General features: G+C 37.0%; 3 protein-coding genes across 6 annotated transcripts in view; all 3 read left to right on the plus strand.

Annotated features, from left to right (window-relative positions):
* Positions 1–15,770, plus strand: part of LOC113052176 (neuroligin-2-like) — a 162,483-nt gene extending 146,713 nt beyond the window's left edge. For all 4 annotated transcript variants that reach the window (XM_026216542.1, XM_026216543.1, XM_026216541.1 and 1 more), the window contains 5 exons: positions 7,810–7,995; positions 10,304–10,569; positions 11,258–11,417; positions 12,043–12,409; positions 13,129–15,770. In XM_026216542.1, coding sequence (XP_026072327.1) covers positions 7,810–7,995; positions 10,304–10,569; positions 11,258–11,417; positions 12,043–12,409; positions 13,129–13,960 — 1,811 coding nt within the window. In that variant the 3' untranslated portion in view covers positions 13,961–15,770. The remainder of the gene's footprint in view (positions 1–7,809; positions 7,996–10,303; positions 10,570–11,257; positions 11,418–12,042; positions 12,410–13,128) is intronic.
* Positions 15,771–18,113: 2,343 nt separating this feature from the next.
* On the plus strand, positions 18,114–20,686 carry LOC113052438 (endonuclease domain-containing 1 protein-like). Its single transcript, XM_026216877.1, has 3 exons — positions 18,114–18,124; positions 19,606–19,870; positions 20,096–20,686. Exons 1-3 carry the CDS (start codon positions 18,114–18,116, stop codon positions 20,684–20,686), a joined length of 867 nt encoding a protein of 288 aa, XP_026072662.1.
* A 1,993-nt stretch (positions 20,687–22,679) lies between these two features.
* On the plus strand, positions 22,680–24,474 carry LOC113052543 (uncharacterized). The gene is made up of 2 exons (XM_026216955.1): positions 22,680–23,476; positions 23,734–24,474. The coding sequence occupies exons 1-2, from the start codon at positions 22,919–22,921 to the stop codon at positions 24,313–24,315; spliced, it is 1,140 nt and encodes a 379-aa protein (XP_026072740.1). The 5' UTR covers positions 22,680–22,918; the 3' UTR covers positions 24,316–24,474.
* Positions 24,475–24,738: the final 264 nt, after the last annotated feature.

The raw sequence follows: 24,738 nt of genomic DNA on the forward strand, positions 1-24,738 counted from the left end.
AACACCACCCAGTATTTTGAGTTTCCTTTGAGGCACTTGTCGATCAGACACTCTCTTTCTGTTTAATCAGATGGTTCTTTATAGAAAATAAAATATAAAAAAATTAGGCTACCTCTCTAGGCTAGACTTTTTAGCGTCTAACATATCGTTCTTCTTGCCAAGTGTCTTTTTTTTTCTCTAACTCTCTTTCTCATTTGGTTAGACAGTGTAAAGTATTAACTTAAAAATACAAAACGGAGGGATTCTAATCTGTATTCATGAGCCATTCATTTTTGTAGATGATCATTTATAAATGTCCTCCAGTTGCAAAATATTATGAAAGGTTTGTGAATTCTGAAAGACTCAACAGTAGTCCAGGCAATGTGTGTGAGTACATATCTTTCTCTTTCTTTCCATGCTGAAATATTCCCATAATGAAGAAAAACATTATGACATTAATGTTTAATTTATTGTATTCATTTATTTATAGTGTGGGTTATGAATGCATGAGTCCATCACTTTCACTTTCATCATAGAATGTCAGGAAATTTTGACTGGCAGCTTTTTTCAGGGCAAAGAAAAAAATTCAGACAGAAAAAGCGTAGAGTTATATGGCTTTATAGTAGGTTGTGAATGGATGGATGGATCAGATAAATAAATAAAAATATTTGTTTTTGAAATATACTATTTGACATATTTTCATGTTAATTAAAGGGGGGGTGAAATGCTTGTTTTCACTATATCCTGTTAATCTTGAGTACCTATAGAGTAGTACTGCATCCTTCATAACTCCAAAATGTCTTTAGTTTTATTATATTCATAAGAGAAAGATAGTCTGTACCGATTTTTCCCAGAAAAACACGACCGGCTGGAGGCGTGACGTGTGGGCGGAGCTAAAGAATCACGAGCGCCAGTAGGCTTTTGGGTTGAGAGCATGTGGAAGCTGTGACATTACCGTGAGGAAAAAACTTTTTTTTTGGTAATCTGTGCAGGGTTGTCTTGCCCTGGCAACCAAAAACACACTCCTTTTGTGACATTTCGCGACGCTCTCGCTCTGATCAGTGAAGTGTGTTGTGCTCTCAGTGCTGTGATATGCGCGCGCTCTTCCGGCAGAAGTGCCTCAGGACCCATATAAGGAAATTCCGCTCCATCTAACGTCACACAGAGCCATACTCGAAAAAAACTTTCCGAAACTTGTGACAAACCGGAAGGAGTATTTTGGGAACAAAAATACTTCTTCAAACGTACAACTTAATTTTAGAAACTTTGTCCATGTTTAGCATGGGAATCCAACTCTTTAACAGTGTAAAAAACTCAGTATGCATGAAATAGCATTTCACCCCCCCCCCCCCCTTAAGTATATTTACATCCCAAATTCTCATTATCACAGTGCATTACTGAAATATGAGAACAAATTTCCTTTTCTCATTTTACGTTGTTTATAGTAACTAGAATTGTTTATGAAAAAAAATCCTAATTAAAATAAAAAATGTTAATTGTTGTTTTATAATCTTAATATAATATTGAATTGTACAATTTGACTATGATTTTGGGGATTGAATATATGACCCAGACTTAGGTTCACCTAAATATACTGACACACTTCTGACCTTTTGACTTTCCAGCCAGCGTCTCCATGTCCAGGTCCTCCACCTTTTTACACCAAACAGGTGTAACCTCATATTTTAGGCCCCGTTCATTTCATGCTTATCAGCACACACAGCTTGTTATCAGACAAATTTATTCAAATATTCGCCACATTCAGCACAAATGGATGCAATCTGCAGCATCAAAATGAATTGTAGTTTATCATATATTTAGCATTTTTTAATTATGCTGCGAGGCAAGAAGGGAGGGGAGAGAATGAGAATGATTTGTTTGAGAGTTAGAGCCACCTCAAATCAGCCACCTGAGTGCCATGAAAATAAAGAGAGAGAGGAGGGAATGTTCAGAGCTGTGGGAGGAAACAGTGTGGGATCACAGGAAGTCATGCATCCACTGAAGCATGATGCTGTCTGAACACTCTCAGAGAAGCAGTCACGCAGGGTCAGTCTCGCGCCTTGTGAGAGTAACGCACAAAAGTTCCGAGGAGATCGAGAAAGATAAAGTCAAGATGTTAAAAGAGATGGTATTTATGGTTCAAGCGCCATCTGTTACACACAAAGGAGCCAGTATGTTAATTATTAATCATTAACCAACCTCAGTTCCACCCACAGTTAAACATAATTAAACATAATTTAATGTAATGATTCATAAAAACGTTGCCATTTCTGTCTAGCCTTTTTTAAGTGGTTCTTTGCAAAGTATCAGAATAGTCTGTCAGGTTTATCTATCTATCTATCTATCTATCTATCTATCTATCTATCTATCTATCTATCTATCTGTATGTATGTATGTATGTCTGTCTGTCTGTCTGTCTGTATTTCTATATCTATTGTTTTTCTGTCTACTGTACTTATTTTAAACTTTAAAACAAAGCTTTGTCAGGCCTGTATTTAAAGTTTACCAAGTTGCTGTTATAGTTCAAGTTAACAGTTATATGAATATCTTTACAATTCATTGTAATTCTACTTCTTTGCCTTCAAATTTAAATTGCAATTCCGCACCCTCAATTCAAATTCAGGAAACAAATTGAAATGTAAATGGCATGCTCAATTCAGTTCTGAATGATACACAACCCTGGCACACATAAACACATTATTTAAACAGTGAGCACATCTGTTCTTGAACTTTACAAGCCTGGCGGATTGTGTTTAAATAAGTGTTGTTTTATCTGGAGAGTCTGTTGAAATACATTATGCCTTCACTCCTTTCTAAAGTGCTGATATTATACATGGATTGTGGCGATCCCACTGGCATTTATAACACCTGTGAATTTGTGTGTATGAGCGTTTGTGTGTTCTGTGTTCCATCATGCAGTGCCGGACTACAAATGCCCACTGCCACCCCTATTTCACCCCCAATTACCCTGGGCAGGAGGGCCAGTAGAGTGTGTGAAGGCACAGCAAATGAGAGTAAATGGAAGAGAGAGTGAGAGAGAAAGACAGCTAAAAAGAATCAGACAGAGGAATAGAAAGCAAAAGAAGATCCCAACCTATTATTTTGCTCCATTTCTAGTTCTAACTGAGCAGTTATACAGATCCATGCACACATCTCTGTGCTTACATTCAGTAAACAGTTTCTATAGCAGTCCCATGTGTCTATCCCCTCCATCTGTTGTTGCATGTACTGTGCAGTATGTGTGTGTGCGGCTTTCTCAGTCTTGTCCCTGCAAGCACAGTGCGAATTACACCAGAGATCTGTGAGCAACCACACACACAATAATACATTCATATAAACACCCACAAGCACACAGTATGTCGTCACTAAGCATTCATGTATTCATAAATCAGCAGTGCATTACTCCTGATGTTCAAGTTATATAATGCTGCTTGAGCTTGCTTTTATACATTTGCTATATATAGGCCCATATATTTTTAGGCACACTGTTGCCATTTATAGCATCTACATGTGAAGTCAGTCAAATGATGCAGCATGGTAGGAGGAGAAAGAAGAACATCTGGGTCATTCCTGCTATGCAGTGCCTTGAAAACTCTGTAACTTGAATTTGCTTGGGTTGTTATTCAAGGAGGATTTTCTGTAAAAGGCTATAACAAAATTTCAGAAATGTGCCCTGGTTAAGCTAAAAAAAAAAGTCAATTTTAAGGTTTTTCATACAAATTTGCCCTCGTCTAGCGATCCCAATGCTCCAAATATTAATTAAACATCTAAAATGATCTTTATAATATTTTCTGAAAGGTGTACCTTTTTCTTTTGCTCGCTTCTTGACGACTGGTGCTTCGCCCCAGCACAAGTTCGGTATCGTTGTAAAGCACAGCATGCCAGCATGTGCATGGAATTACAGTATTTCATTATATCTGTATCTGTCTTAATGAGTTGTCACACAGTGCTTCACTGTTGGGGAAAAACATCTCATCTGTAACATTATATTAGATCCGTACATTAGTAGGTCTTAATATATAGGTTGACTGTCTCATTAATGTTAATCAAACAATAAAAGAAAAAGAGGAAACCACTAACTTTTCTTGATTAAACTGTTTCTGTAGTTTAATAATCAGTTTATTTGTAGTGAATGATTTTTACATTTGATTTGCAGATTAGTTTTTCTTGAATGCTTCTGATGTAGATGATGAAAAAAAGTAATATACTATTTAATTAGTTTTTTATTACTTCTATTTGTTCTGTTTATTTGCATCTTTGTTCTAAATTTTAATAACAAAGATCAAATAAAAATATCTATATTGTGATTACTAATATAGTAATTATTGTTAAGAAAAGAAGTGGACGAAAAGATGCAACGTTGCTATTTAATTTTGCTTTAGGACCTTCAGAAAACTTTAACTAAATTTTTCTCAGAATTGACTTTGCTGACTCTATCGATTTCAGATGAGTAATATAAAGTGATACAATTAATAACTAAATTAAAATGCAGAAGAAAGCATGTTTTGTTTAAAACAATAAGGGAAAGGGGAAAATCAAGAAACACATTTAAGAATATTTCTTAATATATTGCCTGTTTATCCATTTCCAAGTTTCATATTGTAGCAGTCTGGGACATGGCAAACACAGCAACATCTGCTCAAAGTACTAAAATGATTTAAAATCCACATCAAGTTCCCTTTGTTGTGATATTCTGAGAAATTTAACAAATGTGATTTCCATTTTTAGAAATTGCGTTTACCGTTTTATCCACTAAGACATATACTATATAACTGATGATAACATGAAAATGTACATTACTGCAGGAATGACCCTTCAGCTCAATCTGTTGGTTTCCTAGTCATTGGTTTCCAGAGCTGAAATACTTGTCTGTACTTTATACAGACATCGTTTTTTTCTGTTCAAATCCAGCCATTTAGAATATGAAAAATGTCAAATGTCAGAATGGGTATAATTTAATATTATGATGATCCATTATAGGAAATGTCACCAAAGGTCTTCAATGCAGTTCAACAGGGATTGTTCACATATAAAGACACACACACACACACACACACACAGAAGCTAATCAGAAAAGTGGGACCTTATTCTCCAGTCCAAATTTCTGCTGAGGATTCTTTTAAAGACAATTTTACAGAGGCGTACCCACACAATTCAACAAGATAATGTGGCTGACGGAGCATAGAAATAATGATAATGAAGATAAATCTAAAGCAGAAGACGTTAGAGGGTGAAATCTCAGTAATGACCATGGTGGTTTTAATAGCTGCTCACAAAGCTGAGGCCAAAAAAACTATTTAACTTTGTTATTTTAAGGTTCGCAAGGAGATTTTGAGGCCAACTCACATGTTTGACCATGAGGTTGCAGTGTAATACCAAATCATTTGACTGCTGTGAGAGATCTACTAAAGGTGATGTAATAAATCTAAACTGCCACAGATAATCTCATTTCCATAACTGACGCTCTTTGATGTGACGTTTTTGCACAGTCTATTTTGATGCTCTTTGAGGAATAATCCAAATCTCTCTCTCTGCATTCTGTGTGTGGATGTGGACTGCATGCTAATAGTGTACAGAGGTTGGAATTGATTAAAAATCATCATAATATTTGTTCACTTTGGGAGCAATTCTCTAAGAATGAATAGGGTGCCGCTGTTAGCACCATTTATTTCATTGTGGTGTTTGAGATGTTTTAGCACCCAGTTCACTAAGGAAATTATGCAAATCAAGCAATGATCATGCACTTGCTAAACTGACACAACCTTTAGTGTATTTGTAAAAATCGACATGAATTAGACTAAATTGTTTCTAAGGTGTACATTTCAATGACCTTTTTAATGAAACACGAGCAGAAATGAAATTCTGTGTGAATCGTTCGTAAAAAAAAAAAAAAAAAAAAAAAGTTTTATAGAAATTGCCAAAATTTGGCATATTAATGAATTTATGAATGATTTTCAGAGAAATTTATTTTGAATTTGGCGGAACGTATTTAATGGTTGCAAACAAATTAAGGAAGTGTGTTTGTGGTTGAAGCAGGACTGATTGACAGATTCACTTTCTGTTAATCTGTCTTGAAAACATAAACATCTACTTGTAATGCCCCTCTAAAATGAAGAACTTGGTAAAGTGTGTACATGTATCTGGTATTCAGTATGTTATGGGGACCAAAAATTGACCTTGTGGGGAAATGTTTTACTCCCCATGAAGAAAACAGCTAATAAATCATACCAAATGTATGAAGCATTTAGAAAATCTGAGGATCATGTCAAGTCACGGTTGTCATACTGTCAAGCTCTGAACTCTGTGACAGATAAATCTTCATTGTTAACTGTCTTTACACAACCATAATCTGCCCTATCTATTTTTCTCTCATAGCAACCTCAGACTATCACACAGTACTTCTGAATTCAGGTAGTGTCACAGTATTCACAGAGATCCAGAAGAAAGGTCGTAGGTGAGAAGAGTAAGGAGAGTTTAGTGTATGTGTGCTCATGTATTTTTGAGGAGTGAGAATACAGCAAGAATACAGCTAATACAGAATAAAGCTGCACTTTCACAGGCAGTATATGTCTGGATGTAGGAAGGCATCATGGCACATCCGAGTTCAATGTTTGCGTAACATTGTGTCTATTATGCCAGATCTTGGTTCTTCTTTTAGTTTTTTTCTAACCTATAATAAGCCGTAAATTAGTTTCTGCTTTACCGTTCAAAGGTCTTTAGGTTAGTAAAAGGGTAGTAATTCAATGCTATATATATATATATATATATATATATATATATATATATATATATATATATATATATATATATATATATATATATATATATATATATTTAAAGAAATTAATATTTTTAACCAGCAGAGTCCCATTCAGTGGCTTACAAAAAAAAGACAGTAAAGACTTTTATATTGTTGCAAAAAAAAAAAAAGGTTAATCTAAGAATCCAGAAAAATATATCATGGTTTCCCCAAAAGTACAACTTTTTTAGAAATAAGAAAAGTTTTTTTGATCAACAAATCAGCATATTAGAATGATTTGAATAATAACTGCCCAAGAAGTAGGATGTAGAAGTAGAATTATGGTGCCTTTAAAGCTGGTTTGAAACCAGTTTCATCAGAAGGCGCCTTCATCCAGAAGTTTAACTGACTAGGCACCAGTGCAGCAGGGCCATTTGTTTCTGACTCTGCCATGTATTAGGCAGTTTCTACATGCGCTCTGGAGATGTGCTTCTCTCTCTCTCTGTGTGTGTGTGTGTCAGACTTTGATCAGTAAAAATCCTGGTTACTTGGAGGCAGATGAAACAGTTTTTCCAAATAAGAGCATCCACTCACTCACCCTGTCTCAGCCATCTCTCTCTCTTTCTCTCTCTCTCTCTCTCTCTCTCTCGCTCTCTCTCTCTCTCTCTCTCTCTCTCTCTCTCTCTCTCTCTGTTGTCTAAAGCTGTCTTGTATTCTTGCCCTGCTGTTATCAGACATTTAACTAAAGATCAGTATTTTAGGTTTTGTTTTATTGTAATGTATTTTATGTTTTTGTTTTTTTCAGTCCACTATTTTTCTTACTTTCCTCTCTTCTTCTTTACATTGCTTTCTGTCTTCAGTCACTGTTCAGCAGATAACTTGCAAAATTTTAGTACTTATGTCAGTTATTAGCAAAGGAAACATTTCTAATTTTCAGGTTTTTCATCTTATATTTATATATTATTTTATATCAGCTGTATTTCAACGACCAAAAACAATCCGTTATAGTTTTAACTAATAATTATAATACTGCTTTCTATTAACAAATCTGTCTGTATTTTTCCTTTCCCCTTTGCTCTACTTTACTGCAGGTTTTCTTAGCACAGGAGACCAGTCTGCTAAAGGGAACTATGGTCTGCTGGATCAAATCCAGGCCTTGCGTTGGCTGAAAGAGAATATTGGACACTTCGGTGGTGACCCTGAAAGGATCACTATCTTTGGCTCTGGGGCTGGAGCATCTTGTGTCAACCTACTCATCCTGTCCCACCACTCTGAGGGTAAGAAAAATGCGTGTGTGTGTGTTTGTCTGTGTTAATGCTTTAACAGACTAATACTATACCTGCACATGTTTCCATCTCATTATTAATGTTGTGTGCATGCGTGTTACTACACAAAATGTCTCACCGTCCTGTCCAACTCTGTTTTGTTGAATTGCTCGTCAAAAAAGTCTACCTTCACCCACACCATCTTCATCATCACGGTCATCCTCCCCTAACATCAGTCCTACAGTCCTCAACTGTCAGTCACTCTAGGTAAGTCATGACAGTTGTTACTCTGGAGAAACCAATCATGTTATTTCCCTGTAAGGAGCCGAAGCCAACAGAAACAGGAACAGATAAACAAATAACGGTATGTAGGTAATCGTTAAAGGATAGTTCACCCAAAAATTTAAATTCTGTCATAATTCCCTCGCTCTTGTGTCGTTTCGAACTTGTAGGACGATTGTGGAACACAGAAGAACATATTCTGAAGAATGTTAGTTACTGAACACTTTTCGGTCTCACTAACATCCATTATATGGACAAAAAAAAAAAAAAAGAGTGAAGTCAAAGGGATCAAAACTGTTTGGTTATCATTCTGCAAAATAGGTTTTGGTTAGGTTAAAATTGAATACATATTTGGAATGACATCAGGGTGAGTAAATAATGAATTTACATTTTTGGGTGGACTATCCCTTTAAGGTTAAGTAAGTGGATAATGTTCACTCAAGTGGAGTACAAAAAAAAAAAAATAGTGTTTGAGCACCGCTTAACTACGTTTCTGTCAGAACCACTATCATCAAAGATGACTGACACTTAACATACAGTTTGGATTGACAGTATGGTTCTGTTCTTTTCTAGGCAAAAAAAAATCAGATTTTGAATCAGAAATTTTATTTACCGAGTGTGTTTACACACACACAAAGAATTCATCTTGGTGTCAGGAGCTTCCATTACAGAATGTACAAAAATAGTGCGTACAAAAATTAATTTACGGTAATAAAAACACTAATAATAAAAAGAATAGACAATAAATTATAAATAACAATATAGAAATAACACCCTTTGGGTAAACAGAATAGAAACAACTGCAGATATCATTAATGTTCTTGATGACAATTTAGTGTAACATTATTCAAGATAAGAGGAGTCTGATTCAATGAGGAATATCAGACAGCCAAGTCCTGACTGTGATGAAAGGAGGAGTTGGGGATGGAGGAGGGTCATTTGTTCCTGAGCAAGCGATAAAGCCACTGAATAATACTGAATAAACCTTATATACGAATGCCGTGATTGGTGTCGTATTCCTGTTGGTAGACGTGGATCGACAGCTGATGCAAGCTTGACTTACGTGACCTGCCAGAACTAACGCTATGCTCGATGTCTGTCTGTGTGCCTGTTTGGACAAGCTAGGTAAAGAGAAAAGCACAGGCGTGTTAGCAGAAACAAAGCTACAGTAGCCCCTTATTGATTTCCCTGGGAAAGGTATCGTGTTCAATTATTAAAAAGACAGAAAGAGAGGAAGGAGGGCAGAACAAGGAAAAGAAGAGCCCTTCGGTAATATGTTTAGACTTTTTTTCTTGAATGTAGGAAAAAGGCTTTGTTTGTAGGAAAAAGGCTTTGTTTGTAAAGTGTTTGTAAATGAAAAGTCTACAAGAGAATAATAGATTTATTTTTATTATTTCAATGCAAGTTGGAATTAGTACAATGCTATCTCAGTAATCATTGAAAAATGGAGTGTGCCAAACCAAATCCTCATTTTCCTCATTTCCATCCAATGAACAAGCTCCGGATATACTAAATATATAACATTTAAATAACCATACTACGGTTTACTTTATATCACAGGTAAGTGGCTACTTCTGGAAAACTGAGAATTTAAAATGTCCTACAGAGTGACATGCTAAACTCTTTTAAGATTAAAATTTGTTTAAAACAGTATTCTGCTAATTAATATAGAGATTATTTTTAGACTTTTATGAGTATGTGTGCTGAAAAATGAATTTGTCACACCATGATGAAAATATTTCAAACCATTGATCATTTATGAAAAACTGATGGTGACCAGTTAGAGGACACTTTCTTATATAATAATAATTCCTTAATAACTCCTTACATTTATATAGTGCTTTTCTAAGCATTCAATGTGCTTTACATTTTCAGGGGGTATCTCCTCATCCACCATATATATATATATATATATATATATATATTAGATGCATGACATGTTATGCCCTAGATGTATAAACCAGGTATGTTATGTTATTATGTATGCAAGTTTCCTTCTGTATAGTTAACAGCTTGTTATTTCTCCCTCCCGTCCCAGGCCTGTTTCAGAGAGCCATTGCTCAGAGTGGTACAGCCATCTCCAGCTGGTCCATTAGCTACCAGCCCTTGAAGTACACTAAGATTCTGGCCCGTAAAGTGGGATGCACATATGGGGAGACCGCAGAAATGGTGGACTGTCTCCGCAGGAAAAATTTCAGAGAGTTAGTGGATCAGGACATCCAGCCGGCCCGCTACCATATTGCATTTGGACCTGTGATGGACGGAGATGTTGTGCCAGATGACCCCGAGATCCTGATGCAGCAGGTGATTTTGAGATTACTGTCATATGTGAAGAAGGTTTTCAAGGCTTATGTTAGTTTAAATTCAGCATAGTCTATCAAACATTTTTCCTTTTGAATTGTAACTTTCCAAGCCAAGGATTAGGTTTAAACTATGTCCAGTAAACCATCCAAACTACCCTTTAAGCCAGATCTTAGTGATCAGACCTACTTTTGTAAATGCAGACTGAATGTTCCATGAAAACACCATTTACTTTTGATATGCAATGATATGCTATCATGTTATACAACAATGTCAGACATGTGAGTGATTTTTCATACTTGTTTCTTTTTCTTTTTTAATGAATGACATTTATAATCTTATTATAAATGTATTATTCTATTTATAAATCTTAATTTATAAATGTTCAATTCTCGTTTCTTATTTATAAAAAAAAATAATTGGGTGTTTATGGGTGGAATTTTTCTTACTTAAAAAATCTCAGGAATTTCAGATCTTTTTTTTTTTTTAGATGAACTTTTTTTTAGATGAAGTGCAAAGTAAAATTGCCTTCATGTTATCAATGGTTATTAATTCAGTTTTTCTGTAGAATAATTCTAGGAAACAAAGGTTGAGGTATGGCATATATTTAAGAAATCAACAAACAACTGCTTTTACCTGCTGGTTACTTGCAGTAAGTTTGTATGAGAATGTTGAATTCTTTCTCCACTAGGGGGAGTTCTTGAACTACGATCTTCTGATTGGTGTAAATCAAGGGGAGGGGTTGAAGTTTGTGGATGATGGGGGCACTGAGAGTGAAGAGGGCATTTCAGCTGCAGCTTTTGACTACACCATCTCCAACTTTGTCGATAACCTCTATGGATACCCTAAAGGTAACATCTGAAGTCTCCATTCTTTTTATTTGACTTTTATTTTTCTTGCCTGCTTTAGAGTTATCATTAGAAAGAAAAACACTTCGGTTTCTATATCATCATACTTCATATTAAATTGTGCCAGAGTTTGACAGTTTTATTAGAGTGAAAAAAAAGGATGTTTAGATTAAATCGTGAAATTAAAGCTCCTGAATACAGGTTTAATGCAGAACAGTCCTTGTAGTTCTTATGTTTGTTTGTTTTTGTTTTGTTTTTTGCCTAGTGAAGACTCAAATCTGATTGGGTAAACATCATTCTGACTATTAATGAGCGGCAATGCTGAGCCCACTTGATTAGGTGCTGTTGTTGACTTTTTCCGCCAGAGGGCGATAAAAGACAAGCAATATCCATCAGCATGCTATTTTGTGTGACCTCTGAAATGGAGATTTCATACCTGGTATTTAATGTCCTATGGATGTGAGCTATCATATATATTGTTATTTTTACAAATAGCATGCATTCACGGACGGCCTTTATCCACGTTTTTTAGACAACATATTCACATTATTGCTCAAATGTCATTATCCTTCCACTCATTTTCTTCTCAGCTCTTTCTTTACTGTAATTATTCTCTATATTTTTGTAGGTAAAGACATCCTGAGGGAGACTATTAAGTTCATGTACACAGACTGGGCAGACCGAGACAATGGAGAGATGCGGCGCAAGACTCTCCTGGCATTATTCACTGATCACCAGTGGGTGGCGCCAGCCGTCGCTACTGCCAAGCTCCACGCGGATTACCAGTCTCCCGTCTACTTCTACACCTTCTATCACCACTGCCAGACTGAGACTCGACCCGAATGGGCAGACGCTGCACACGGAGATGAGATCCCATATGTGTTTGGTGTGCCCATGATTGGAGCAACAGACCTCTTCCCTTGCAACTTTTCCAAAAATGATGTCATGCTTAGCGCTGTGGTGATGACATACTGGACCAACTTTGCCAAGACCGGGTGCGTCTGAATATGCTAAACATTCATTCTTTCTTTTTTTTCCCCTTTTTTTGCCATATAATGCAATGTTTATATATTTCTTACAGTTAATAGGGATTGAAATTCCACATGGTTGTTCGACCTTGACAATGAATGTAAATATAGAAGTTGTTTTATTATTTTCAGTTTTATTTTTCTGGATTCTGTTTTATATATATATATATATATATATATATATTTATATATATATAAAAAACAATTTCATTAAAAATTGTCTTATAAAAGGAATTCAGAAAACTGTACCAATTCAATCAATCCCTCAAAAATGTAATCACGTGGAAATAGAAAAATGTATTTACAACAACACATTGCATTTATTGGAGGGTAAAATAAGGTGCTCCACAATAGAATTTGTATGCTGTATTAATTAAAACATAAAATTAAAATATTAGTATTGTAACATATCAGTATAATAATAATAATAATAATAATAATAATAATACTTTGAGAGATACAATTTACTTTACAATAATAATAATATATTTGTAAATTATTTTGGCAGCTTGCGAAGAAGACTCTGAGTTTCAGTGTTCCAGATTGTTTAGATGTTGGCTAAATAATTTTTGTTTAAATCTTTCGAGAATTTAGAAAAAAATCTCAATTTAAATTCTTCTCAAGTTCTGAGTGGCTCACAACCTTGGTGGGGAATTCATTAAAATATAGATATCTGTTTTCTCCAGGGATCCCAACTTGCCTGTTCCTCAGGACACCAAGTTCATCCACACCAAGCCAAACCGCTTTGAGGAAGTGATCTGGACCAAGTTCAACTCTAAAGACAAGCAGTATCTCCACATTGGCCTGAAGCCTCGCGTCCGGGACAACTACCGAGCAAATAAGGTTGCCTTCTGGCTGGAACTGGTTCCTCACCTCCACAACCTTCACGAGGAGGTCTTCAGCACCGCCACAACCCGGCTGCCTCCAGGAACCGCCCGTACCCCACACAGGAAGGGACAGGTACCCCGTACGACACGCCATCCCATCCCAACCTTCCCTACAGAATCAGACCCAGATGGATCAGAGCCCCCTCGATTCCCTCCCTTCCCAGGCGACACCCGGGACTACTCAACGGAACTGAGTGTGACGGTAGCTGTTGGCGCATCGCTCCTCTTCCTCAACATCCTTGCCTTCGCCGCACTTTACTACAAACGTGACAAACGGCATGAGATGCGACGGCACCGCTTATCCCCTCAACGAGGCATCCCTGCTAATGACTTAGCACACAGCCAAGAGGAAGAGATCATGTCCCTGCAAATGAAGCACTCGGAGCACGACGCCCACCACGACATGGAGCCATTGCGACCCCATGATATTTTACGCCCCGCATGCCCACCCGACTACACACTGGCACTGAGGCGGGCGCCTGACGATGTTCCACTCATGACCCCTAATACTATCACCATGATTCCTAGCACCATCACCGGCATGCAACCCCTCCATGCCTTCAACACATTCCCTACAACCACCGGCCACAACAACACCTTACCCCACCCTCACTCCACCACCCGTGTATAGTAGAGCCCCCAAACGAGAGGACTAGCTCTCATCCCAATCCAGTTTTCTCTCTCTGTCCACCTTTTCAAGCTCTTAAATGTAAGATGCTCTCAGTTCAGCTGCCTAGAGCAGTGACAATGCATCCTGTTGGCGTTCTCATAGACACAGTCAAAGGTTTTGTAGAAGTTGTGCACACTAGAGGAACTCTGTTTATGGACTCTACGGTGAGCAACAGATTCGGTCGGCAGTGACTCGTAACTTGCTGTTTGTTTTTCCACATTGTTCTTGAAGAAATGGGGCGTCAGTGATTGACAGTGATGACATTTTCCCACTTTTCTTCTTTCACTAAATTGGCAAAGTGCAGATTTCATCCATCCTTTTTGTCATTCTCCTTTGTTGTTCCATTACCGGCCTATCACTCTCTGTCCGGATGTGATCTGTGTCCTTGGATTATGTTTTACATGAATCATAGGGGCATTCGATTAAATGACGGAAGCTGGATATGTTGTGTTTACCTGCAGTATTAAATCATACCTTGTAACAAGAGACGAATTGAGAGAAAATGACAACGTCTGACAGAAGACGAAATCAAAAGTGCCAGCCTCCTCTTTCACCTTTTTCTCTCGTTTGTGTCATTTTATCACGCTTATTTGACTTGGCTCTGTGTTGTTTCCTAGGAAGATTTTTCTATATAGAAATATAAAGACAAATATATAAAAGAATGATATAAATATATTTACATGGATTGCTTGGTGGGATCTATGCATGAAATATTTTAAAGCACCGAGAAAGACCCCGAGCTGTAAACTCCCACAGCTTATTTGCATTTTTATTTTTTTTATTTTTGCTCGCTTAAAATGCCTACAATAGCCTTCAATAGCCCCAGTGGTGTTTTCATCAGCATTAGCAAAAGTAACATCCTCCTCAGTCTGACCACTTTATAGGAAGGTATCCTCCCACCACATCAAGAAGGAAAGCTATCGGCAATATTCTTTCAAATGATTTTTAACATTCATATGCAGTTGTTGGTGCTATTATTTGACCATCAGCCTTGTAGTGGCTCTAACAGAACCGGGCAGTTGCATAAATATGATGCTTTTACACCTCAACTTGTCTTTCTCTCTCTGTAGCCTCTCTAGTTCTATCTCTGTCCTCGCTCTTTCAGTTAAACATCATTTGCTTTCTGACAACCAAGTTTAAAAAGCATCTTTTTGTGTGTGTATTTGTGCGTGTGCACACATAAAGCGTGTGTTTTCTAGGAAATAGCTAGGTGTCCTGTGTATTTTTGTTTCTGTGAATGTGTGAGTTAAGAGTATACGTGACAGAGAGGCACAACAAGAGAGAGAAAAGTAGACTTCTGAGTTAGTTCAATTCCAATAACACAAAATCTGTGGCTCTCTATCATTCCTTCAGAAAAACATACCTGGCTTTGGGCCATTTTACATACAAAATAATTGTATGTTGTGCTATAGGTAAAGACTGGAAGCACCTCATAACATCAGTTTGATGTGTTTATCCACATCTCTACATTATCTCACATCTATCTGCACCACACACCTGACCTTTTTGGTTACGACAAGCACAGCAAATAGTAGTTGCGGAAAACCAGATCTATATGTAGACATATCTTACAGATAGTTTCTCCACTATAAGTGTTCAGCTGAAAGAACAAATGGCTCAGAATCACTAGATAGAATCTGGGGAATTAACACAGTCACTTATGTTCTGTTCATGCCTTGTTAGTCATATTTTTCTACCACTGCTGTGTGTCACAGGAGGATGACCGTTTAAGTCAGGAAATGTCTCGCTGTTGGTTTAGATTGCCAGTGTATTGAGTCTGAGATGCCCAGGACCATCATAACGGAGCAAGAACCAATGCCAGTATGCTGCTCGATGTACTAAAACATGAACAGGCTTTACAAGCATTGCAGAGCAAACATACTGGAGGTTCAGGATGCCATGAAAACAGAACTTTATTCTGCAGTGTGGACTGAAAACAACAACAACTGGACAATAAACACACTTCAGTTGCAGATGCATTCTGGAGACCCGAGAGTGCCGGTTGGACCTGTGGATATGCACCATCTGTGGACTTTTGTGTGGTTGTAAGTATAACTGAACTCCATTTTAAACAAACTACGAGGAGTTAACTAGAGCTGCGAACAAAACCACCTCAGTTCTAATAATCAATACTGTATTAAGAGATGAGTTCAGACTCTTGTTATTTCTCACTACTAGAGTGTGATGTTGTGGTACATACAGAATAAAGACTCTACATCCATCGCGAGCCATTCATTGGGTCTTCAGTTAGGCGTACAGTGAGAGCAGGATCAATAGAGATAAACTGTACATTTATACGTGTAAGTACAAATCAACGGAAAATATTTGTAAATATTCAGTTACTTGTTTAATGTTTTGTTTTTGTTTCTTCGTTTTTTCTCGTCTAATGAAATTTGAAATACTTTGAGGCCAGGACAACAGGTGCAAGTTCTTATGCAGCCACCAGCAAAATTGATGAATCTCATATGATAAATTCACTTTCTGCTGCTTCATTTAGTTTTGAGATCTGTGAGATGATGTATTGCTCTTATATTTTAGCATAATGAGGTTGTGTGTTATGTAGCATACCAATATCACTTGAATCATTAGCTAGTCATATTTCTGCACAAGTATGATTAGCTGTTCGTTTCATATATAAAGCCTTTGATATGGAGATGAACTGGAATGTCCAGTTTATTTAAGCAAAGGAAGCACTGGAAACCATAGTGGTTATGAGAAGTTTTTCATCCGACATGACCTTGTAGCATTGAATTCTTACCAAAAGGTGGTAGAGATTTTATGAGACATCTGACATAGGGGAATGTATTGTTTTATGGTCACATTTATACACTTAAGTATACAAGCATCTAGCAAAATAACACAGGATTAGAGATGGCATAAAGAGTGCATGAGGATCTCAATATGTCAAGTCTGATGGTTTAAAAGTTGCTGAATAAATGAAGCACATGTTATTACTCCGAGAAAATGAATAGATTCCCCTGGGTCCCAAAGCAAATTTACACCTGTTGCCCTGTTTTAATATACATGTTCAGAATCAGAACACCACACTTGATAAAGAATAAAAATGTTAATAATGATTTTTTTTTAAAGAAGGTTAAAATATATAAATAAAGTGATGATATTTCTCTTTATTTAGAAGTTATTACACACTGTATGCTGTGATTCTGATCTGGGGAACATTAAAGAAATTCATATCCAGACAGCAGACTCTGTTTCCTTTTAATCCAATTAAACATCTGACTCATTTAAAACCCTGGTGATGAACATGTTTAGAAACAAGAAGTGACAAAAATGTAAATACAAAATGTATAGACATTTTAAGTTTTTAGGTTGATATCTCAAAACAAAAACAAAAAAAGCTTTCCAAACAACACCATAGACTAAATTGGAAGTAAAACATACTGACTGCAATAAACTGTTATGCAAGTGTACTTGCCAACAATAACTATGATGGAATGTCCACTGACCAACAAACAGGCAGTAAACAGTGGAGCGCGTGAAGGACAGATAAGTGGCACGATTCATGAACACTCTTCAAGGTAGACATTACCGAGATTACAGAGTGCAAACATTACAGAGATATACAGTAGAGATTATTTAGGAATAAGAGCATGTGGGTGTTTTAATCACAGGAGCATAAATAAATAAAGCATAAATAAAGCATATATAGGAGCATAAATAAATATAGATTTATTTCACTGATTACACCAAGCAGTCAGAAACAACCTACATATTGATCATATTGATACCTCATGATTTGTTAAATGAATTATATTTTCAAAGAACACAAAATAATTTATTTACTATAGGCCTGTATATCCCACAGTGCACAGATTATTATCATAAAATAAATTATTAAAGGTATATTACATTTCACGACAAAAAGAAAAATACATTTTTTTTTAAGTTGCTCATCAAATAGCAATTCACGAGTTTGCACTTACATATAATTGGATTTTTGTAAATAGAAAGCATATTTGGCATCCTGTACTGAGGGAAGGCTCCGAGCTCGGAATTTAGCCCAAACTCAAAGACAACCAACCGTCCCTAGTATGGGATGAGAATAGTTTAAAAGTGAGGAGTTGGGGTGGAGGAGGGATGCCGTAAAACTGTCATGGGACAAAGGTAAGTTGGCTGTATATATAGTGTGTGTGTGTGTGTGTGTGTGTGTGTGTGTGTGTGTGTGTGTGTGTGTGTGTGTGTGTGTGTGTGTGTGTGTGTGTGTGTGTGTGTGTGTGTGTGTCTTTTACCAAGCTTTCTACAAATGGAATGAATTAAATCTTTGACATTACTTTCCTGTGTCTCATTTTGTGCAAGTATTTCCATTGTGGCCACTCTGAGATGACGTTCCACAAACTGAAACATTATTTCTCCATCTGAAAATTGCTCAGTAATTTGACCTAATGTCCAGCACTTCACAAAAAGTTCGTATGAGCAAATGTATCTAGCATAGTTTTCAAAGTTATCTTCACTGAGAAGTTGCTTCAAAAGTGAGTACTGGAAAAATGCACGAGTGCTGAACTGAAATGCATGTTTACCTTGAAGCATTACATAAACTATTTCTGGACCCAAAGAACTGTAGATGAATGATTCAACTGCAGGCATCAAACACAGTTTAGTGAATTCTTCAGTCTTTCTCCGACACTGATCGCGATCATGGAACAGGTCTTTGAAATCATTCTGATATTTGTCTTTAAACTGATCAAGGCATCTACATGGGTCATTCTCCATAATGAAACAATCATGCATGTGTTGAAATTGTCTTGCAGACATCCCACAAATGTGCAGTTTGGGACAATGCAAATTTGTCTGAAAATCCCATCTTTTTGTTTCATGACAATCTTTCATCAATTATGTTTAGGATTTCCTGAAGGTGTAATGGTAATCTGAACTTTTTTCAGTCTTGTCATGAGTTTAATTAACACATGTCTGAATTACATTATATTCTAGACTCATAGCATTGTCCTGAAAAAAGAAACACTTTATTTTCATGTAATAGGATTCTGCAGTTACTTTAAAGGGCTCGCTGCCACAGTTTTCCAGATTCACTCGATTAAATTGTTCTGCAAAAAAACTTCCTTTCTGTTTCATGTTGTTTCTTAGTTGCTTGAAAAGCTAACTTCCAGGAAGGAAGTTTTATTTATTGTAATTTCTTCATACTTCTTCCTGTGAGTATTTACAGAAATGCAATAATTCCTAAAGAACACTTTGGCATTCGAGGCAATTCTGTGTTACCAAATGATTAAATCCATTGTAAACCTTGTGTAAATTATTGCATGGGGTATGATCAGTGCTTATATTTAATTTCAAGAGACATAGCCTACATTGCAATTTCATTCAGCCAAAATAATTCATAAGCTAAAAATCTTATTTTCAAACCTCCCAGTGTTCTATTGGTCAGACGCGGATGCTGTATGACTGGCAAGGGTAAGAGAGGTGATGCTTTGCATATGGTGGCTTTCGCTCTTTCAGGTTATCAGTCTGGCTTGGAACACCATGGAAGAACGGACGGATCTGCCTGTTTTTGGAAACTGGAACTTTTGTTACAAACACTGATAACCTATTTTCTCACTTCTGATGGCTCTTTGTAAGATTTTTATTTTCAGGCTTCTTCTGTTGACAGGTTTGTGTCTAGCAAGCGGCACGGTCTCCAACAGCTTTAAAGAATGCAGTCAGTTCTTCTACATGCATACAGAACCCACAGGTATCGGAGGGGGCAATCTGAAGAGGATTTGCCAACGCTACGGAGATAAACTACGTTACGCCACGCTGTATGACAGCAGTCATCGTTTGGCACTCTATTCGGCTTACACCTTCAAAAAGTCAGATGGACAGAGGAGGATGGACACACCCTGGATGTATGAACCACAGGTAGCAGATTACCTTCATTTGCTAAATATGTATATATAAATAAAAAAATAATAATTTGTGTATTTTATAAAAATTGTAAATGTTCTACATCATTTAAACAAAATAGTCTTAATTCTGACAACAGTGCAATCATCACATAACACTTATTGGTATTGTCCATATACATTTATTGTTCTGTTAATATGAGCTTCTATTTGGTTTTTCATTTCTTGTTCTTTTCCCCAGCTGGTTTCTGCTGATGAAAGTGAAAACATGAGAGAGTTGCCCTCTAGTGGTGACACCAACCAACTGCTTGAGGAGAGCCAGGCTGTGCTAGCAGACTATGTTGATGCAGTGGAGTTTGAGCGTGGCCCACTCAACCCTGACCAGCACCAGGCAGACAACCAAGACAAAGCAGCTACCTATACCCTCACAAATGTGGTGCCTCAGATCACAGACTTCTTAGAGGGTCCTTGGACCACTTATATTGATACAGTCCGTCGCCGGCTGAATAACTTCTGCCGTGGTGCTGCCTATGTGGTGACTGGGGTGACTGTATCAGGGGAGACCATCCGAAGAGGAAGAGAGGACCGCATGGCCGTCCCAAAGCACTTGTGGTCTGCCTATTGCTGTCCACGGTTTGATCGAAATTCACCCTATGATGTACGGTACATGTTTCCCACTTATGCAGCATATGCTTTGAATGAGATAGTGGGACACAGTGTTACAGAAGTGCCTTTGAAAGCTTTAGAAACCTTTCTGAAAAATCAGACAGGCATGGACAAAATCGTGAGCATCTTTTTCAAAGACTGTCTCCCAGAAATTACACATCAGTAGGAAGTGAATGAAAGCTATTCAACCCTGTAAAGCCTTAATTATGAAATAGTTGCCAGAAATTTTGTTTTAGTTTAAATAGGAAAGTTTATTGAACCTTTAGAAAAAAAAAATCACTCCTGGAAAGGGATGGGAGATGCGTGTTGACCTGGGCACCCAGCTTATCTTTCCAACAGGCATCACCCAGACAACATTAAGGCCAGATGCGGTGGTGTGGGCCGTATCAGCCAAGAAGGTCCTCATTATTGAGCTGACTGTGCCATGGGAAGAGGGAATACCAGCGATGCACGAGTTCGGTACTAGTACTCTTTTCTTGGGGCGGAGTACCGAGTCAGGGAATGGACCGCAACCATCCATCCCATAGAAGTTGAATGCAGGGGCTTTGTGGGAAAGTCTGCGATCCAGCTTCTCCGCGCTGCTGGTACAACGGGGATAAGCCTGAGGAGAGCCATCAAAGATCTGGTGGAGGGGGCAGAGAAAGAAAGCTACTGGTTGTGACTACGGAGGAGGGACAGGAATTGGGGCTTGGTACAGTTGTAGAGGGTGGAAGGGAGATGTTCCTACAAGCTCCACTACATGCCCACTACATGGAGATGTACTGGATAGGGAGCAAAATGTCCATGAACGGTGGCACCAGCTGATGACCCTGCAGCTGACCCAAAGTTGCACTTGAGGAGGTGCGGCAGGCAGAAATTTCAAGCAGGAAACACCACCTGTATATTAAAATAATAATAATTATATATATATATATATATATATATATATATATATATATATATATATATATATATATATATATATATATATATTATTATTATTATTTTAATGCTTTTAATGAATTAATTATTTTTATGCCAAAAATCATTAGGATATTAAGTAAAGATCATGTTCCATGAAGATATTTTTTTTATTTCCTACTGCAAATATATCAAAACTTAATTTTTGTTTCATAATATGTATTGCTAGGAATTAATTTGGACAACTTTAAAGGCGATTTTCTCCGTATTTTTATTTTTTGCACCCTAAGATTTCAGATTTTCAAATGGTTGTATCTCAGCCAAATATTGTCCGATCCTAATAAACCATACGTCAATGGAAAGCTTATTTATTCACAAAACTATTATATTTTTGAAACAAATAACACTTCAGACTGGTTTTGTGGTACAGGGTCAAAACTTTATTCCCAAACTGAGCAAAAAATTTCATTAGGTTTTGTTCATGCTGATATATTTTAGTGTTAAGAAGAATTGATGAACATTAAATTTAAGCATCTTTGCAATGATAATGAATTTAAGAACCAGTCAGTAGAATAATGTAAATAAACTAATAATATATGTGTGTGTGTGTGTGTGTGTGTGTGTGTGTGTGTGTGTGTGTGTCTAGTGAGTGTAGCTTGCTGCAGATGCTGGCATGATAGCTAAGGAAATCCAGGTTTTAGCTTTTGGAAACTAAGTGCCCTTTGCCTGTGCTGTATTATTTTTTATTATTATTTAATTTAAATGCAATCAGCCAAGACTAGAGAAGAGAATAAAGTCACCTGTCAGACTTTGTTCTACTCTTTGTAGATGATTTCCATATTATAATGCCACACTGCAATGTAAGATGTGTGTCCATGATTTTACATAGGTTATAGCACGGCATTTAAATATATATTGTTGATATAGTGTGTATATGAATGTGAATTTAAAAATGTTTAAACTTCTGAAATTGTGAACAAAATTCACTGGTTACTAATCATATAGTTACAGTCTGATCTACTGTTATTGTTGGAAAGTATGTGTAAGAGTATTTGTCATTTTTTACTGAAATGAGTACAATCCTAGGTGCAACATGGAAAAGATAAAGTCAGATAACAGTCCATATAGCATTAGAAATTTATTGTTCTCACATTTGCGTAGATTATTGAGTGTTTCATTCAGATAATCACATGTGATTGTATATTACTCAAACTCAAATTCAAATACTCAAATATTACTCATATTACATTTGTCTAAAATTAGCATTTAGTTAAATTTAAAGTCACTGTTCTTTTCTATCACATCCTATTTAGGCTCAGGTTGCTGACTGACCAGAAAACTAGATTCACCTTTAAGGAGCCAATGAACAATCGACCCGCAGTGAGCAAATTTACCTTGCTGATTTGCATGTTGATGAGGATAATGGCTCACTGAATTTCGTCTTATCAATTTTGAAGTTTGTATTATTGTAGATCGGACCTTCCGAACATGGTTTTGCATGTACTTTGTACTCTTCATTAGGAATGCAGTGGCTCTCTTTATTCTCCACCTACCAGTGAAGAGTTTTCATTTTAAAAGAGATAAAGACAGTCCATTGGAGACAGTGAAGAAACCAGCTACAGAAAAGGGAGGGTTTTTTTTTCTCCTGAATTTCTTTCTTGTGATACTGTCCTACCCAGGTCAGTCCAAAGAACACTTCACAAAGAAGAAAGAAGACAATTTAAACTTTTTAGGAAACATGAATATCATGGTCTATTGCTGGTCCTGGTTTGGAACCTTGCTGATCTCACTGATGTGTCTGATCTTAAGATCACAAGCCGGAGTGGTGGACGACTTCTCCCAGGTAGAACGCTGTAAGGATTTCCTTTATTTGGGCACTCCACCACGAGGTTACCTCAGTACTTCCCTAAAAAAGATCTGCCAGCGCTATGTGGACAAGCCTCGCTTTGTGACCCTCTACGACCCCAAAAAACACATCCCCATCTACTCAGCATACACCTTCAAGAAATCAGATGGGGAGAAATGGGTGGACATTCCCTGGATGTTTGAACCACAGGTGAGTGTGTGCTAATAATAACACATTTATTATATTTTCCACAATGATTTTAAGCAGCACAATTGTTTTTAACATTAATAATAATAATAATTTTTTTTTTTTTTTTTTTGAGCAAATCAGCATTTGTATAATGATTTCTGAAGGATCATGTGACTCTGAAGACTGGAATAATGGCTGTTGAAAATTCTGATTTGTCACAGGAATTTCTGGGAATCTAAATCCGGAATCTAATCTCCTGTATTTCTCATTTTGCACAGCTGGCAAGTGAGAAAGGAAGCAGTAACATGGAACCGTTTCCCCAGTCTTCCTTAATGCACAAAAATTTTGAAGACACGCAGGCTGTGCTAGAAGACTACGCCGATGTGGTGCAGTATGAACGCAGCCAAATGAACCCAGATGAGCATCAGGCAGACCCGCTGGACAAAGCTGCCACCTACACACTGACCAATGTAGTTCCCCTGATAAGGGAGTTCAATTTTGGTCCCTGGAGCACACAGGTAGAAGTTACCCGCAAACGGCTTAACAACTATTGTCACGGAAAGGCTTATGTGATCACTGGTGTGACAACATCAGGTAATATGATTCGACGTGATAACCAAGATCGTGTTGCCATCCCAGAATTCGTGTGGACAGCCTATTGCTGCACAGATTACGATCACAACGCTCCCTACTCCGAGAGGTACAAGTTTCCGGCGTTTGCCGCCTACGGTCTTAATGATCGTGTGAACAACCACATGGTTGAGGTTCCCATCAAGAATCTGGAGAAGTTTCTCAAGGGCAAAATGGAGGTGGACAATAACTTCCAGATCTTTTACAGTGATTGTGTGTCAGAAGTGTAAAGATTAGAGTTGGATAGTGCCCCAATCCAAAGGGTTCATCATCAGAGTTGCAGATATTACATTAAGATAAATATGAAGACATTTGCATTGCATTTGTAATGAATGGTAAAATTTAATGTTTTAATTCATTGAATTAAATGGATAGTTCACCCAAAAATAAAAATGTGTGTCATAATTTACTCAACCTTGTGCTGTTCCAAACCTGTATTAGTTTATTTTTTTTCTGTTGAACATAAAATATATTTTAAAAAAATACGGGTGTCCATTGACTTCCATAGTTTTTTTTTCATACTATGTAAATCAATGGGAACTAGCATTTGTTTGGTTACCCACATTCTTCAAAATATCTTCTTCTGTGTTCGGCAGAAAAAAAGAATTAACTCTTACAGGTTTGGAACAACATTATGGATGATAACTTCAGAA

This window comes from Carassius auratus, chromosome 32, assembly GCF_003368295.1.
Source record: "Carassius auratus strain Wakin chromosome 32, ASM336829v1, whole genome shotgun sequence".
Classification (NCBI taxonomy): Eukaryota; Metazoa; Chordata; class Actinopteri; order Cypriniformes; family Cyprinidae; genus Carassius; species Carassius auratus.

Bases quoted from the DNA above. Each gene is read 5' to 3' on its own strand.
- LOC113052543 (XM_026216955.1), top strand. From the start codon at position 22,919: ATGTACTTTGTACTCTTCATTAGGAATGCAGTGGCTCTCTTTATTCTC. The intron at 23,477-23,733 runs GTGAGTGTGTGC...CATTTTGCACAG, and splicing joins CCTGGATGTTTGAACCACAG to CTGGCAAGTGAGAAAGGAAG.
- LOC113052438 (XM_026216877.1), top strand. The intron at 19,871-20,095 runs GTAGCAGATTAC...TCTTTTCCCCAG, and splicing joins CCTGGATGTATGAACCACAG to CTGGTTTCTGCTGATGAAAG.